Source organism: Oreochromis aureus, linkage group 8 (assembly GCF_013358895.1).
Source record: "Oreochromis aureus strain Israel breed Guangdong linkage group 8, ZZ_aureus, whole genome shotgun sequence".
NCBI lineage: Eukaryota > Metazoa > Chordata > Actinopteri > Cichliformes > Cichlidae > Oreochromis > Oreochromis aureus.
In genome coordinates, this window is record NC_052949.1 from 7190252 (window position 1) to 7205930 (window position 15679).

The window sequence follows — 15679 nt, forward strand, 5'->3', positions numbered from 1 at the left end:
TCCAGCACTCTGGCATAGACTTTTCCAAGGAGGCTGAGGAATGTGATTCCCTATAGGTGGAACACATCCTTTGGTCCCCCTTCTTAAAAATGGGAACCACCACCCCTGTCTGACAATCCAGAGGTACCGCGCCTGATCTCCACACAACATTGTAGAGGTGTGTCAACCAAAACAGGCCTACAGCATCCAGAGCCTTCAGGAGCTCAGGGCGAACCTCATCCACCCCCGAGGCTCTGCCACCAAGGAGTTGTTTAACTAGCTCAGTGACCTCACCCCCAGAGATAGACAAGTGGCTCCCTTCATCCCCCGACTCTGCCAGTGGGATTAAGTAGGTCCTCAAAGTATTCCGCCCACTTCCCCAAAATGCTGTCAGTTGAAGTCAGCAGTGCTCCACCTGCACTATTCACAGTGCAGGTAGAGCATCGCTTTTCTCACCTGAGTTACCGGACGGTTTGGCAGAATCTCTTCAAGGTAGTCCCAAAGGCTTTTTCCGTGGCCTGCCCGAACTCCTTCCACTGGGTTGTAAACTCTGCCGGAGGTGTGAGTTGAAGATCTTGCGGACCGGGGCCTCTCCTAGGCATTCCCAGCACACCCTCACTATACATTTAGGTGTGCCAGGTCTGTCCCATTGTACACTGTGTGCTTTTTTATTCCAGTTCTTGAAAAAAAGATGTTTTGTTTTGTTTCTTAAGCCACTTAACTCTGACCTTTAAGACATTCAGCATTAAAAAATAAATAACTCAAGGAGTGAACCAGGGTTGTGTCTAAACACAAGATTCAAAGAACCCCTTTTAAATTGTATATTTTGGCACTTTATTACTAGCACCTGTCACAACAAAGAAAGAAAGAAGAAATTATTTGTTTGCAGGTTCTTTTGTCATATCTACAAAACATGTCAATGATAACAGTATTTTTCCATCAACAAGATGATTTCCAATGAGCTATCATCATCAAAAAACAAACTACTAAACAAAAACCAAGCAAACAATAAGAAACATAAAAAATACAGTACAACCAATGAGAAATGGCGAAAGGAGTTAAAAGTCAATAACCGCTTATGCTGAATTACAAAGGAAATAACAGATAAAGTTGATCATAAAAAACAGACACATTGTTAAACTTTTTTTTTTAATTTACAAACTGTGCTTTATGAAAAAGTGACTTAAATGATACAATTACTCCTCCAGTTTAGACGTATTTGAGATTGTGTTTAAAACGCCCTCTGTCTCAGTAAACATGAAGAATAATGCATGGTGCAATGAACACAACGTAAAAGTTAGACTGATGCAGTACATGAGCACGGTGCCTACACAAATACACAGTCATGTGTAAAAGAACTGAAAAATGTTACATACTTCTTCAATTCTATATTAGGACATTAAAAATAAAATAAATAAATACATCCATGAATGTAATATAATATAATATAATATAATATAATATAATATAATATAATATAATATAATATAATATAATATAATATGATATAATATAATATATGGGGCGACCATATATTAGGGGGTTGGGAAGCTCATCTTGTAACTGGAAGGTTGCTGGTTTGATCCCCAGCTCTGTCTGTCTTGGTCGTTGTGTCCTTGGGCAAGACAGTTCACCTACCGCCTACTTGTGTTGACCAGATGGGACGATGGCGCGATATGGCAGCCTCGCTTCTGTCAGTCTACCCCAGGGCAGCTGTGGCTACAACTGTGGCTTGCCTCCACCAGTGTGAGAATGTGAGAGTTAATGAATAGTGGAATTGTAAAGTGCTTTGAGGGTCTCGAAAAGTGCTATATGAATGCAATCCATTATTATTATAATATAATAATAACTGTGTCAATGTATTGATTGATTGACAGAACAGTTACATCTTATATTATGGGTTTTCTTTTTAACCCATTAAAGAACACTTTAATTTCTCTTTTGTGAACTTCCAAGCACTGTGGAGTTTTGGTTTTGGGGTTTTGGGGGTTTTTTTGTTTTTGTTTTTGTTTTTTCAGACATTATTTTTGAGTTTAATTGCAATCAAAATCTGGTTAAAGGAACTCACAAGTTCACCATTTGGATAATAAAAAAGTAATATCATCAATAAATTCACTTTGTTTGTAAGAAGATAAACTCTTTTATTTAGTAAAAATATATTTTTAAAAATGTTCATTTTCCTCAGTATAAAGATAAAAATATTCCAAAATCTTGAACAGCATAGAAAAACAATCAACACAAAAATAAATATACAAACAACCAAGTACATAAATTAAAGACATTAAATAAATTAAATAAATAGACAAGCAGTTAAATGAACACAGCCGTCATCACAGACATGACAACAGACAGGTTTTAGTGGGCAGTGTGCAGAGATGAAGCCAGCTGTTCTGCTCTCATTAGATGGGCTTTGGTTTCCTTCCTGATCACCTCCCAGGCTTCAGCACTGTGACCCTACAGAAATACCAATATTAGTATTATTATTGTTATTGAAACAAGTTATTATATCTATTTATCTTAAGGATTATCTAAACCACAAATTAATGAGAATGATGTGATCTTACCATTTCCTTTAGGATATGATGTGAGAGTCTCTTAAAGTACATGTGCAGCTTTGTGGTTTTTTTCTTGTGACCGTGGCTCCCAATCTAATTTAATTACAAGCAAAACGACAATTAAGAATATGTCATGTCATGTAAAGTATCATATTCAAATGTAATAAAAACTTAACTGAAAGTGAACTTACACAGGAGTGAAGCTCTTCAGCCTGTTTGTTGACAATATTGAGAAAGTTCCTCACTGTGCTGTGCTCCCATGATGCAGAGCTGTGATCCTCCTCAAACAGGGCAGCCACCTCCTCCAGAACCTGAACTGTGAAAACCAGTTTATCCTCAGCCTGGAAGAAGAAGAAGATCAAACACAGACCACTTTAGAAATGCTTTAATAATAGTAAGAGTGGGTTTAAAAGACAAAATGAATCTACCCTAAACGAAAATTATGGGGTTTTCTTTCAGTAAGTGAAAGCTGAGGTTCACTTACTGATGATTTGGACACCTGGCGGTACAGGTGATTAGGGAAGGCCACGGTGACCTCCTCTTCAGTGGTGTTAGTGGAGTTTTTAGCCTGAAACACATTGAGTGTTTTAGTCATCAGATGCTAAAGTGAAATAATTCTGTCACGAAAAATAACAAATTAACTAATATTTAAACATTAAAACACTCACCATGGTATCAAGTAGATTCAGAGTTTCTTCGTTGTGCTGTCTGAATTTATGATCCATCCATCTGCAGCTTAGCGAGGAGCCTTCAGTGGACAGAGCGAGAAACAGGCAAGCAAAGAGAATCCTGTTCAGCATTTTTAAAAGGTATAAACTTCCTTTGTTTGAAGCAAACTCGGATGTCTCTCGGTGTTCTGATGGAGCAGACCTGCAGCGCCGCATTTATAGCAGAGCGAAAATATTTCATTTTCCATACCTGGGAAACCCGCAGGTGAGCGGGTTGAGGCCGCGTACAACAGACTGTAATGTCGGAAATCTCAGATTAGAATTTGCATCCAAATCAAAGAAAATATTCCACACTGGAGGATAGGCAGCATTTTTAAACAAGCTAAGGCATCACCTTCGTTAATTTAGTAATTTACGTCAGTACGAGTTACCTGCCAATCATATATACATGAACTTAACACAAAACAAGAAACACATCTCACGGCTGATTCTTTTTTCTTTTTTCATAGCCTCTATATGTTTCTGAAATAGTTAAGTTGTGATATGAAAAACATAACGTGTTCCTTGAATATTTATCCTGATTTTAGCGCCAATTTACATCCAGAAAATAAAGATAATTAAATACAATGACATTTCTTTAACGGTCACCTTACTTAAATCTGTGTAATTTGTAATAAATTATGGTATTGCACATTTCATCTCTTTGCATTGATTGTTTGTGGGTTTTTTTTTCCTTTTTTCGGCATCTTTTTTCACACAGCACACAGCGTTTTCGGTTTGAACAACGAACAATGTATTTTTTTCGTAGTTGGAATTACTCAGTTGCTTCTTTGTAAATGATAATCCTTTTTACCTAAAGCTCCAGGTCTATTGCACAGTGTCCATATGTGCTATAAAAGGGAAGTTCCTACTTTCAGAAACTGAAAGTGGCTTGATGACTGTGCAGAATGTGCCATAACGCGAACCAATGAGTGACATTTCGCCTTGTTTTATCTTGAACCTGTCGCTTCCCTGTGTGAACCAGGTAACCTACGGAAAACTAGACTCTGCTTCACATGTTAATCGGAAGATTAGCGCATGTTTTCATCTCAATTGAGAAATAATGAATAAAGACACTACTATTGTATAGGCAGACATGAGATCAGTAACCCTGACTGAAACCCACAATTTCAATTTTCAAAATTTTCTGGACCGGTACAGGACAAATACGGACTATCTTGAATTGTGACCACTATAAAAAGCATAAAAACTCTCATTTTGAAGACGCTGAGTAATTTATCGCCTGTAGATTTAATTAAGCAATTCACTGTATATTGGAATGAACAACACTAATACCCCAGTGCAAGTGGTTCTGATGCCATGCAAATGCGAGCATATATTCACTGGTACATATATTAACAATTAATAAAATATTAGCATTTGTGAGTTTTGTAGCTCATTTTTAAATACGTAAGTAACCCTTAAGAAGAGTAACCCTTCTTTATCTTATTGCACCAATATGCCAGATCACACTCGTTTAGATCACTGGAGCAGATCTCGAATTTTCAGGTTAGGTCAGTTTACCTTTTCCACTACATTATGATCCTACATTACATTTTTATTCCTTTTATTATATACTGATTTAAAATAAATTCGATCTAAACTTCCACTGGTGTGGTTACGTTAACGTGTGTCAGTTTGTGCGCTAGGCAATGATGAGAAATTAGTTTGTGAGTTCGAGAATTGCATTCGAAATCCAGTTAATCCTGCAGCCTGGAAGAACAATCACAGACTACCTAACAGATACTTTTACACCATTGCTCAGGAAATTTTTAAAAGGAAAGGTCAATGTATTATTATATCCAGTGATTTTGTTAAAAGAAGAAGAAGAAGAAGAAGAAGAAGAAGAAGAAGAAGAAGAAGAAGAAGAAGAGAAGGAGGTTTAGAAGTAAAAACTGGGGACGCCTGACGGTACAAATGATTGGGGAAGGGTATATTTTCCTCCACTTCAGTGGTGTTGGTTCGGTTATCCTGCAGTAAACACATCAGGTGTTTAAAGCATCAAACACAATATTGAAATATTTAAACTAAATAAAAATCAAACTTATTAGATGGCATTGAGTAGTTTTAGTAACTTTTTATTGTAAATTCAAAGTTTCTGACTTTATCACTGGAATAGCTTATGTTTTGGTATAAAAAAAAATACTGTGTTACAAAATATCATTCCAACTTTATTACATCTAGACTGTTATACAATTAAAATGATTTGTTAGCTGCTGAATTTGGGTATTGTGCATTTACACATGAATTATGTCCACAGATTGTTAATGGTTTGATTTGGTTAATTGTTTTCTTATTGCTGGGTACTTTTCCACTCAGGCACAACCTTTTACTGTACGCTGACCTATGTGATTTTTTTTCTGATTACTCAGTTGTTTGTGTGGAAAAGTAATACTTCATAAATAAATGAAACTGCGCAGTATCCACATGAGACATAAAAAGGAAGCGATAAAAAGTGGCTTTGTGGTTCTGCAACTGTTACCATTCAGCATTCATTCAAAGGAACCGGCCAGTGATATTTCAACTTGTTTTACCGAGAATATGCGAAACTTCTGGCAACATGGAAAGACTGAGGAAATTAAAGTTACAAATTTAACATCCCTTGAGACTTTAATCTCCAACTTCTAAGAGTAAACAATGCAAATAAATATAAACAACATACCTTTAGATATACCTGTATAATATGTAGCGCTGTTTCTGTTGTATTACCGGGAGACCTGTTGAGCCTCATGATACCTAAGATCTAGTTGCGATGCATTTTTAAATATTCCATAAGATTATTAATCTTAATACAAAAATGAGCATCATCTTTGAAAATAAGGTTGTTCTTGAATAGCACAACACAATAAAAATATAAGATACTTTATCAAGCAGAGTGTCATTGTGAACAAAAGCCAAAATTTCTGAGAGGTTAATTATACAATTCACTGAACCATATTTTAGCTTTTTATTTGCCAATAAGATTCTTTTACTCTCAAATTAAAACTAAAATGCTTCATTACACCTGTATGCTGCAGTAAAAATCACAGGTGTTTTCCAGGGGTAGTTAGAAAATGAAATTTGCTCCGTCAGAACACCAGGAGACATCCGAGTTTGTGTAAAATGGATGATTGATTTTTGCCTACCTTGAGACAACGATGCATTTTAAGTGAGCCTAGGAACTCTATTTTTTTTTTACCAATTTAGAGTGAGACCGGTTGGAGTGAGAAAAGGAAGGCAGGATAAAAGATAAAAGGCATGGTGAGGAAGAGAGCCAGAGAATAATAACACAGCTGTGTTTCAAGAAACTCACAGATGATGATCTAAAGAAAAAAAGTCTACATTATTCAGATTCTTACAAGAAGAATTTTTTTTTAATTTAGCTTATAATTTTGTCATATATTCTTTTTTTTTTCATTTACAAGCTGCTTGGATGAGTGATTCTTTTTCCTCTGTGCGGGCTAACAAATATACATATTTATAAAAATGCATTAAAATTAACATTTGATATAATTATTTAATACTTAATATTTAAGCTTTCTGAAGGGTTATTAAATATTAAACTTTGCTTCTACTTTGTGTTTTTGTTTCTAAAGTGTGTTGTGTGTTATTTTTTATTTATTATAACTATTCATTGAGTTATGTCTGGTTGAGACTGTAATAATCCAACAACAAACAGGCTGTTAAACATGAAAAAAAACTTGAGAACCAACTGACTTCAAGAACCAGTAAACGCCATCACACATTTGCTGTAGGCTCTTATCAAAGCTGCACAATAATGGGGAAATTTTGACCTGTTTTGACCTTTTAATCAATAGAACTGTTTCTTTCTGTTTGCCCTTTGGTTGCTTTTTACATTTTTCATGATTTCTCACTGTGATGTTTCAACGACTTTGTGGCCATTTCGAGCTTTGTGTTTTTCCATAGAGCAGTAAAGGACGTGATCAAAGCATGGTTCACACAAGTCTGTTCTGACAACATGTAAAACCTCACTCCAAGAGGCTTTTGAAAAAGTCTTTAGCAAAACGGAAACATAAAACACAACAATGGTAAAACACTCACCATGGTATCAAGTAGAATTAGAGTTTCTTCATTGTTCCATCTGAATTTATGATCCATCCGTCTGCAGCTTAGCGAGGAGCCTGCAGTGAACAGAGCAAGAAACAGGCAAGCAAAGAGAATCCTGTTGATCGCTTTTTCAGAAGGTATAAACTGCTTTTGTATGAAGTAATCTCTCAGATGTCCTGGTGTTCTGATATAGCAGATTGTTAAATGTTGGCTTTAAATCTATAATTACACAAAAGAATGGAGAACATGCTAAATTATCAGAATGATAAAAAAAAGAAACACATGTACGTGAAGATCTAAAAAAGACCAAAAAAAAAAAGCATGACAAAAAAACACAAGTCCTAACTGACTATTTTGTTTATCATAGCCTGTACATGTGTTAGCTTGATAAAAGAAATAAAGTGTTTATATGGTTTTTATATGCTGACTTTACATCAAACAAATAAACATTTTAGTGTGATTATTGACTGCTTGATTTAATATTACAGAACATTTGTAGTATTGCACATTTATGTATTTATTTTTATATTTCTTTTATTTCAGTATTTTTTTGTCATGGCTTTATTTTTATAGGAATTCTTTCCATACTCTATGGGGGTACAGATGATTTGATATGTACACTGAGCAATGTGGTATTTTCCTATTGTTTGAATTACCAACGTAATTATCTAGGCACATAAAATAGAGAACTATGTAATACAAAAACCTGGAGGTCTAAAAGCATAGTATCTGTAGAGCCATAAACAGGAAGTTTCTTTATGAAGAAACTGAAAGTGAGTTAGTGACTGAGCAACTGCACTGTGACGATCATTCATAGGAATCGATCAGTGATATTTTGCCTCTCTAGGATTTAGTTTTAGAAGTAGGTAACCCGAAGAAGGGAATTCTCCTTCACATTTTAATGGGAAGATTTGGGAAGATTGCTGCAAAATGAAGCAAAAAGGTGTTGCCTTTATTTATAATGAGCAGACGAAAATGTCTAAAACATGGTGAGTGTTTAGTGTAGAAATACCTATTTGATCATTCACAAAGACAGATCTGCTCTTTTAATACAGAAACTACAAAAATAGTTGGACCTGGACCCGACCACATAGTTTGCTCTTTTAACAGTTTTGTTTGGTTGCTGGTTATTACGACACTCGGTTGCAACTTTTCAGCTATAACCCCACACACACAACAACAATCTCAGGTCCCGGCACGTTTTATATGAGGGAGGCGTGATGAGCTGATGGAGCTCCAATGTGTGTCAGCCTCCCCGCCACACTTACTTTATCACAGATTTTATGAATGCTGTGCAACATTTAACCAATAAAATGGTATTGATGTTAAAGGTTTAGTGCCTTTGAAGATCCTCTGCACTCATGTAATAAGACAAGCTGTTGAAATGTAATAGTTTAGATATTTCAAGCTGTTTGTCATCGCTTTCATAAATTGAAGGCTTATTAAATGTTAACCATAACTTTGACTTATTTACATGAAAAAAGTAAGTTTTTATGTTGTTGTTTTTCTGAGATATATTGTGTAACCTTATATTGAATTATGTCTGGTTGAAAATCTAATAATTCAGTGACAAATGGGATTGAAAAAGTGAATAATTGAATGAAATAACTCCAAGAATCACCTTTAGTAGTAGCAACTCCATCAGACATTTGCTGTAGCTTCTTAATAGAAACGCGGAATAATGAGTCTTTCATGACTTCCTTCTGTGATGTTTGCAAGGACAGCAGCAACAGTACACTTGGGCCTTCAGAAACGCCTTTATGCTAAAGACATGGCTCTGAATATTGTCTGTTTAACTGGAGAACCTCATTCCAAGATGTTTTTGGAAAGGTCATTAGCAACCTGTGAATTCTGAATTTTAAATGATTGAACCACATTTTCTGATATTGCAAGTAGTTCAAGGCTTTTTTTTTTACACTTGTTTTCCAGCAACCAATAGCAATAATTCCATAAAACAAAACAAAAAAAGATAACTTTTGAAAACAATAAGAAGAACTGCAAACAGATTTGATTTGAAAATTCTCATTTAAAGGAAAAATTAAATAAAACAGGGCAGCATGGTTCTGTAGTTATTCATAATGTCTATTGACTGGACCAATAAAATCCAAAGCAGATGTGTTGACTCACAACAATGATGGCCAATTTGAATCCACTGGCCAGCTGTGGTCCTTCTGAGTAAAGTTTTGATGTGCTTCCTGTGCTTGTGATTTCATCCCACAGTGTAAAGGAATGCACGGGTTAGGTTTCATTATATTATCATCATCATCACCATAAAATTAATTAAAAATATACCCAACAGGTAGAGTATATAGTGAACCTCTTGAAATTGAGGTACACAACAGGTGTGAGGGGCTAACAAAGCAAAATAACCATCAGTGCCAATAGAAAAGGATCAGTCAGTCAGAGAAGACTGAAACCAGTGTGAAGCTACAAACAAACTGCTCCAGACTGGAAGTAAGACTTTCAGGTTCCTCTCTTCTTTACAAAGGACACTTACTTATATAAATTAAAAACACGTATTAAATTCTTTTGTCTTACAGGGAGTGCAGAATTATTAGGCAAATGAGTATTTTGTCCACATCATCCTCTTCATGCATGTTGTCTTACTCCAAGCCTACTACCAATTAAGCATATTAGGTGATGTGCATCTCTGTAATGAGAAGAGGTGTGGTCTAATGACATCAACACCCTATATCAGGTGTGCATAATTATTAGGCAACGTCCTTTCCTTTGGCAAAATGGGTCAAAAGAAGGACTTGACAGGCTCAGAAAAGTCAAAAATAGTGAGATATCTTGCAGAGGGATGCAGCAGTCTTAAAATTGCAAAGCTTCTGAAGCGTGATCATCGAACACTCAAGCGTTTCATTCAAAATAGTCAACAGGGTCGCAAGAAGCGTGTGGAAAAACCAAGGCGCAAAATAACTGCCCATGAACTGAGAAAAGTCAAGCGTGCAGCTGCCAAGATGCCACTTGCCACCAGTTTGGCCATATTTCAGAGCTGCAACATCACTGGAGTGCCCAAAAGCACAAGGTGTGCAATACTCAGAGATATGGCCAAGGTAAGAAAGGCTGAAAGACGACCACCAAGACACACAAGCTGAAACGTCAAGACTGCGCCAAGAAATATCTCAAGACTGATTTTTCTAAGGTTTTATGGACTGATGAAATGAGAGTGAGTCTTGATGGGCCAGATGGATGGGCCCGTGGCTGGATTGGTAAAGGGCAGAGAGCTCCAGTCCGACTCAGACGCCAGCAAGGTGGAGGTGGAGTACTGGTTTGGGCTGGTATCATCAAAGATGAGCTTGTGGGGCCTTTTCGGGTTGAGGATGGAGTCAAACTCAACTCCCAGTCCTACTGCCAGTTTCTGGAAGACACCTTCTTCAAGCAGTGGTACAGGAAGAAGTCTGCATCCTTCAAGAAAACATGATTTTCATGCAGGACAATGCTCCATCACACGCGTCCAAGTACTCCACAGCGTGGCTGGCAAGAAAGGGTATAAAAGAAGAAAAACTAATGACATGGCCTCCTTGTTCACCTGATCTGAACCCCATTGAGAACCTGTGGTCCATCATCAAATGTGAGATTTACAAGGAGGAAAACAGTACACCTCTCTGAACAGTGTCTGGGAGGCTGTGGTTGCTGCTGCACGCAATGTTGATGGTGAACAGATCAAAACACTGACAGAATCCATGGATGGCAGGCTTTTGAGTGTCCTTGCAAAGAAAGGTGGCTATATTGGTCGCTGATTTGTTTTTGTTTTGTTTTTGAATGTCAGAAATGTATATTCGTGAATGTGGAGATGTTATATTGGTTTCACTGGTAAAAATAAATAATTGAAATGGGTATATATTTGTTTTTTGTTAAGTTGCCTAATAATTATGCACAGTAATAGTCACCTGCACACACAGATATCCCCCTAAAATAGCTCAAACTAAAAACAAAAACTACTTCCAAAAACATTCAGCTTTGATATTAATGAGTTTTTTGGGTTCATTGAGAACATGGTTGTTGTTCAATAATAAAATTATTCCTCAAAAATACAACTTGCCTAATAATTCTGCACTCCCTGTATTTTGTTTTCCAGGATATTATTATTATTATTTGTTTTCAAATAATGAAAACATTTAATTGGAAATAAGTGTTATTTTTTTATTGAATTCCAGACAAAACATTTATAAAAAAAAAAATTCATTTCCGTTGCTCATCATTGAAAATAAATACAAATCCAGTCAACTAATACATAAAATCAATGGATAAATAAATAAATAAAGGCAATAAATTAATACATTCTTTATGTGACATGACACTTTAGTTGGCAGTGTATGAAGCCAGCGGTTCTGCTCTCATTAGATGGGCTTTGGTTTCCTTCCTGATCACCTCCCAGGCTTCAGCACTGTGACCCTACAGACACAACAATATTATCATTATTAAAACATGCCAGAGGTGTTTAATTAAAGAATTGGTCAAAACTTTAAAGACCTACCTTTTTCTTTAGGACATCATCTGAAAGCCTTTTGAAATACATTTTTGTCTTGAAATACAGTTGTGAGTTCTTCTTCTTGTGACTGTGGCTCCCAATCTAAATCAGGAAAAATAGTCATTTAAATATATGTTTTAGCCACGTTAGCACTATAATTTATCTCAGTTATCTCAGTAGTGGTGTTACTGAAAGTGAACTTACACAGGAGTGAAGCTCTTCAGCCTGTTTGTTGACAATATTGAGAAGGTTCCTCACTGTGCTGTCCTCCCATGATGCAGAGCTGTGATCCTCCTCAAACAGGGCAGCCACCTCCTCCAGAACCTGAACTGTGAAAGCAAGTTTATCCTCATCCTGGACAGAGGAGCAATTACAGATTATTTACTCATATGACTGTCTCTGAAAATAAATAAGTTGATTAATTAAGTCAAAGCTGATGTTGACTTACTGATGCTTTGGACACCTGGCGGTACAGGTGATTAGGGAAGACCACAGTGACCTCCACTTCAGTGATGTTAGTGGAGTTATTAGCCTGCATCACACACAGAGACATATCATGTTTGAGTTAACAGGCACTAAGTTTAAATAACTAAATTACAGTCAGTACACTTTTAAATATTTAGACTGAATATTCAAAGATGTGCACTCACCATGGTATCAAGTAGATTCAGAGTCTCTTCGTTGTGCTGTCTGAATTTATGATCCATCCATCTGCAGCTCAACGAGGAGCCTGCAGTGAACAGACCGAGAAACAGGCAAGCAAAGAAAATCCTCATCATCATTTTTTCAAAAGGTATTAATTGCTCTTGTATGAAGCAAACTCAGATGCCTCCTCTTGTTCTGATGGAGCAGACCTGAAGTGCCGCATTTATAGCTTTCCATTTTCTAACCACCTGTGGGAATCCCGAAGGTGAAGGACGGCTTTCACTATGCAGAGAACATTTCGGATTTTAATTTGTATCATAAGGAAATAAAATATCCCAAATGTTAAGACAAACAAAAATTTAAACACTGAGGATTAATTGCCATCATTATAACGGTTACAGGAAATAAACATGTGTAACTGAATACCAAAAAAAAAAAAAAAAAAAAAAAAAATCACAATCACAACTCACGACTGATGGTGTAATTCGAGTTATTTGATGTTTGATATGGAAAACGTGTATTACTGGGCTTAGTCTCCAGCACAAAGCTCAGAAGATAATTTCAGGAAAATTAGATACTTTAAATGAGTGCTAAATTACAAACACGAGTTTTAATTCCATTTCAGGGTTAAAATCTGCTCAGATCTTCCCATTAAAATGTAAAGGTGAACTCCCTACTAGATTACCTACTCATCACGCTAAATCCTCAGAAGGCGAAATATCAAAGGTCGATTCTTAAGAACGATCGTCACAGCGCAGGCGCACATTCACTAACTTTCAGTTTCTTTATACAGGAACTTCCCATTTCTGGCACTACGGATACCTACTGTGCAATTAGACCTGTAGATTTACGTATTGCGTGATTTTCCGTTTAAGTAATTAAATCGCTCATTTGGGCAGTAGAAAAATACCACGTTGGTCAGTGTGCAGATCGAAAACGTTGTGCCTGTACGGAGAGAACTCCTGGGAAAACAAGACCATTACTGAAAATCACAGAAATAAATTAGTATGAAAGAAAGTAGGTAAATATATAAATGGGCAATAGCACATATATTCTGCGTTACATAAAATTAAATCAAGTAGCCAAAAATTCAAAAAATTCCATGGCTGGCCCCCTTGGAAAGACTGTCCTATGTAGGTAATAATTTTAATAAACTTGAGCACAAGACAGAGAACGACACTCGACAATAAGTAGAAACATTAACTTGTTTATTCTTGGATAAGCATTTTTTGTCAATCATATTGTGTCACTTTGTATGTCTCTCACAATTTCCTGTCGTCACCCCCTCCCCTCTGCTGTGCCCCTACACTGTTCTGTTTTTGGTGTGCCACTCATGTATTTTTCCTGGCCCCCATATGGCCATCCCTAAAAAAGAAATTCTGGACGTGCACCTGCTTCAGTTATATGTGTTTCTTGTTAGAAGCCATCATAAGGAGGCTAATTAACCTTTATCATTTGTTGTCTATTCTTTTGTGTAAATATTATTTCAAAGCAAACGTACGACAATCAACTGTACCGCCAGGCGTCCAAAGCCTCAGTAAGTCAATCTCAGCATTTACTTATAAATGTAATTTTTCCTTTAGAGGAAATCTGAGATTGATCATCTTCTGCTAGTTCCAGGCTGAGGATAAACTGGCACCTTTGCTACTGAATGTCTCTCTAATAGAGGAGGGAATTATGGTAATCTCTTCTTCTTCTTCCAGGCTGAGGATAAACTGGCAAGGCATTTGCAAGTTTGCGAGGCGATACAAGACTCTTCAGTGCCTTGTTTTTGGACTCAGAATTTGATGCACTTAAGTGTGCACCTGTTTATAAAAGCTCCAAAATGGAAGTCTTTAAACTTGCAGCCCTCTGCAGCAGGGGGCTTTTCTTGCCACACACCTACCATTCTGTATCCAGGTGTATTGAAAACGACAACTGATTTTGTCTGACAGCAATTTGCACGTAAATATGAAAAAGAAAGAATCAAATTAAAAAGGGCAGCGTGGTGGTGTTGTGGTTAATGTTACTGTGTCACAGCAAAAAGGCTGGGGGCTTTCTGTGTTGGGTTTTTCTGTTCTTCCAACGCTTGAGGTTTCCTTCCACAAAGAAATGCATTCTTTAGGCTGACTGCCAATTATTGGCTATAGCTGTGAATGCGTGTGTTAATGATTGTCTGCCTTGTGGTAGATTTGCTACCTATATCCCGTCTGTGGCCCTATGAGAGCTCATACAGGCCCCAGTAAAGAGACTGAGAAACAGACAAGCAAAGAAAATCCTGTTTATGATTTTTCAAAAAGGTATAAACTGCCTTTATATAAGCAAACTCGAACGTCTCCTAGTGATCTAATGAAGCATACTTGCAGCATTTAATTTATAGCAGAGCACACTTTTCATTTTCACACTTTCATCTCAATATTCAGATGGGCTATAACCTCATTCTTTTAATCTGTCTTTTGTAATGTTAATTATCAGTACATTTTTAGATTTAAATTTGTATTGTAATTAAAGAAACTATCCCACATTTAGGGAAAACTAAATATTTAGAATTTGCTAAAATATCACCATAGATAAAGATTAATTTACATCATTATAATGGCTTCAAGCAGGAACACAGGTAACCAAATACCTTAAAAAAGAATGACAACAAACACAACTCACGACTGATGGCATAATTTGAATGGTTTAAACTCTTATATGTATTACTGGGAAATTAGCTGCCAATACAAAGCTAAGAAGATTATTTCTGGAAAATTAGATACAATTAATTACAACACCAAGCAGTGATGACGTATATGGTTTTGGCTTGGCAGAGGAAGACTAAAAATCTAAACAAAGTCGCATTCCTTCATAGTTTAAACAGTGATTAAAAAATAATAATAATGATTCAGGATTAAAATCTGCTCAGATTGCCATATTAAAATGTAAGGGTGAATCCCCTTCTCCAGGTTACCTGCTTCTCACTCTAAATTCCCAGAAGGTTAAATATTACTCAGAATGCGCGACATAGCGCAGGCGCTGGGTCACGAAATCACTTTCAGTTTCTTTATACAGGAACTTTGTGGCACTGTGGATACGGTGCAATTAGATCTGCAGCTTCACGTACTGCGTAATTAACAGTTTTACGTGTTTAGGTAGTTAATTATATAAATCGAAAATGGAAAAAAAAAAAAAAAAAATCCTCATTACTACCGAAAACGTCGTGTCTGTATGGAAAGAATTCCTTGGAAAAAAAAAATTCATGACATAAAAGTCAATGAAATAATTTATTATTAAATAAATAGAATAAA

General features: G+C 36.3%; 3 protein-coding genes across 3 annotated transcripts in view; all 3 read right to left on the reverse strand.

Moving 5' to 3' along the window:
• LOC120441527 (interferon a3-like) overlaps nt 1–7340 on the reverse strand; it is a 36262-nt gene extending 28922 nt beyond the window's left edge. Inside the window, exon 1 of the mRNA XM_039616837.1 lies at nt 7283–7340. The gene's annotated coding sequence lies outside the window, so the exon portion shown is untranslated. The remainder of the gene's footprint in view (nt 1–7282) is intronic.
• On the reverse strand, nt 2293–3334 carry LOC120441530 (interferon a3-like). Its single transcript, XM_039616841.1, has 5 exons — nt 3203–3334; nt 3019–3102; nt 2726–2875; nt 2544–2627; nt 2293–2433 (listed from the first exon to the last, which is right to left on the reverse strand). Exons 1-5 carry the CDS (start codon nt 3332–3334, stop codon nt 2335–2337), a joined length of 549 nt encoding a protein of 182 aa, XP_039472775.1. The 3' UTR covers nt 2293–2334.
• A 4256-nt stretch (nt 7341–11596) lies between the features above and the next one.
• LOC116322724 (interferon a3-like) lies at nt 11597–12547 on the reverse strand. Its single transcript, XM_031742875.2, has 5 exons — nt 12416–12547; nt 12214–12297; nt 11970–12119; nt 11772–11867; nt 11597–11689 (listed from the first exon to the last, which is right to left on the reverse strand). Exons 1-5 carry the CDS (start codon nt 12545–12547, stop codon nt 11597–11599), a joined length of 555 nt encoding a protein of 184 aa, XP_031598735.2.
• Nucleotides 12548–15679: the final 3132 nt, after the last annotated feature.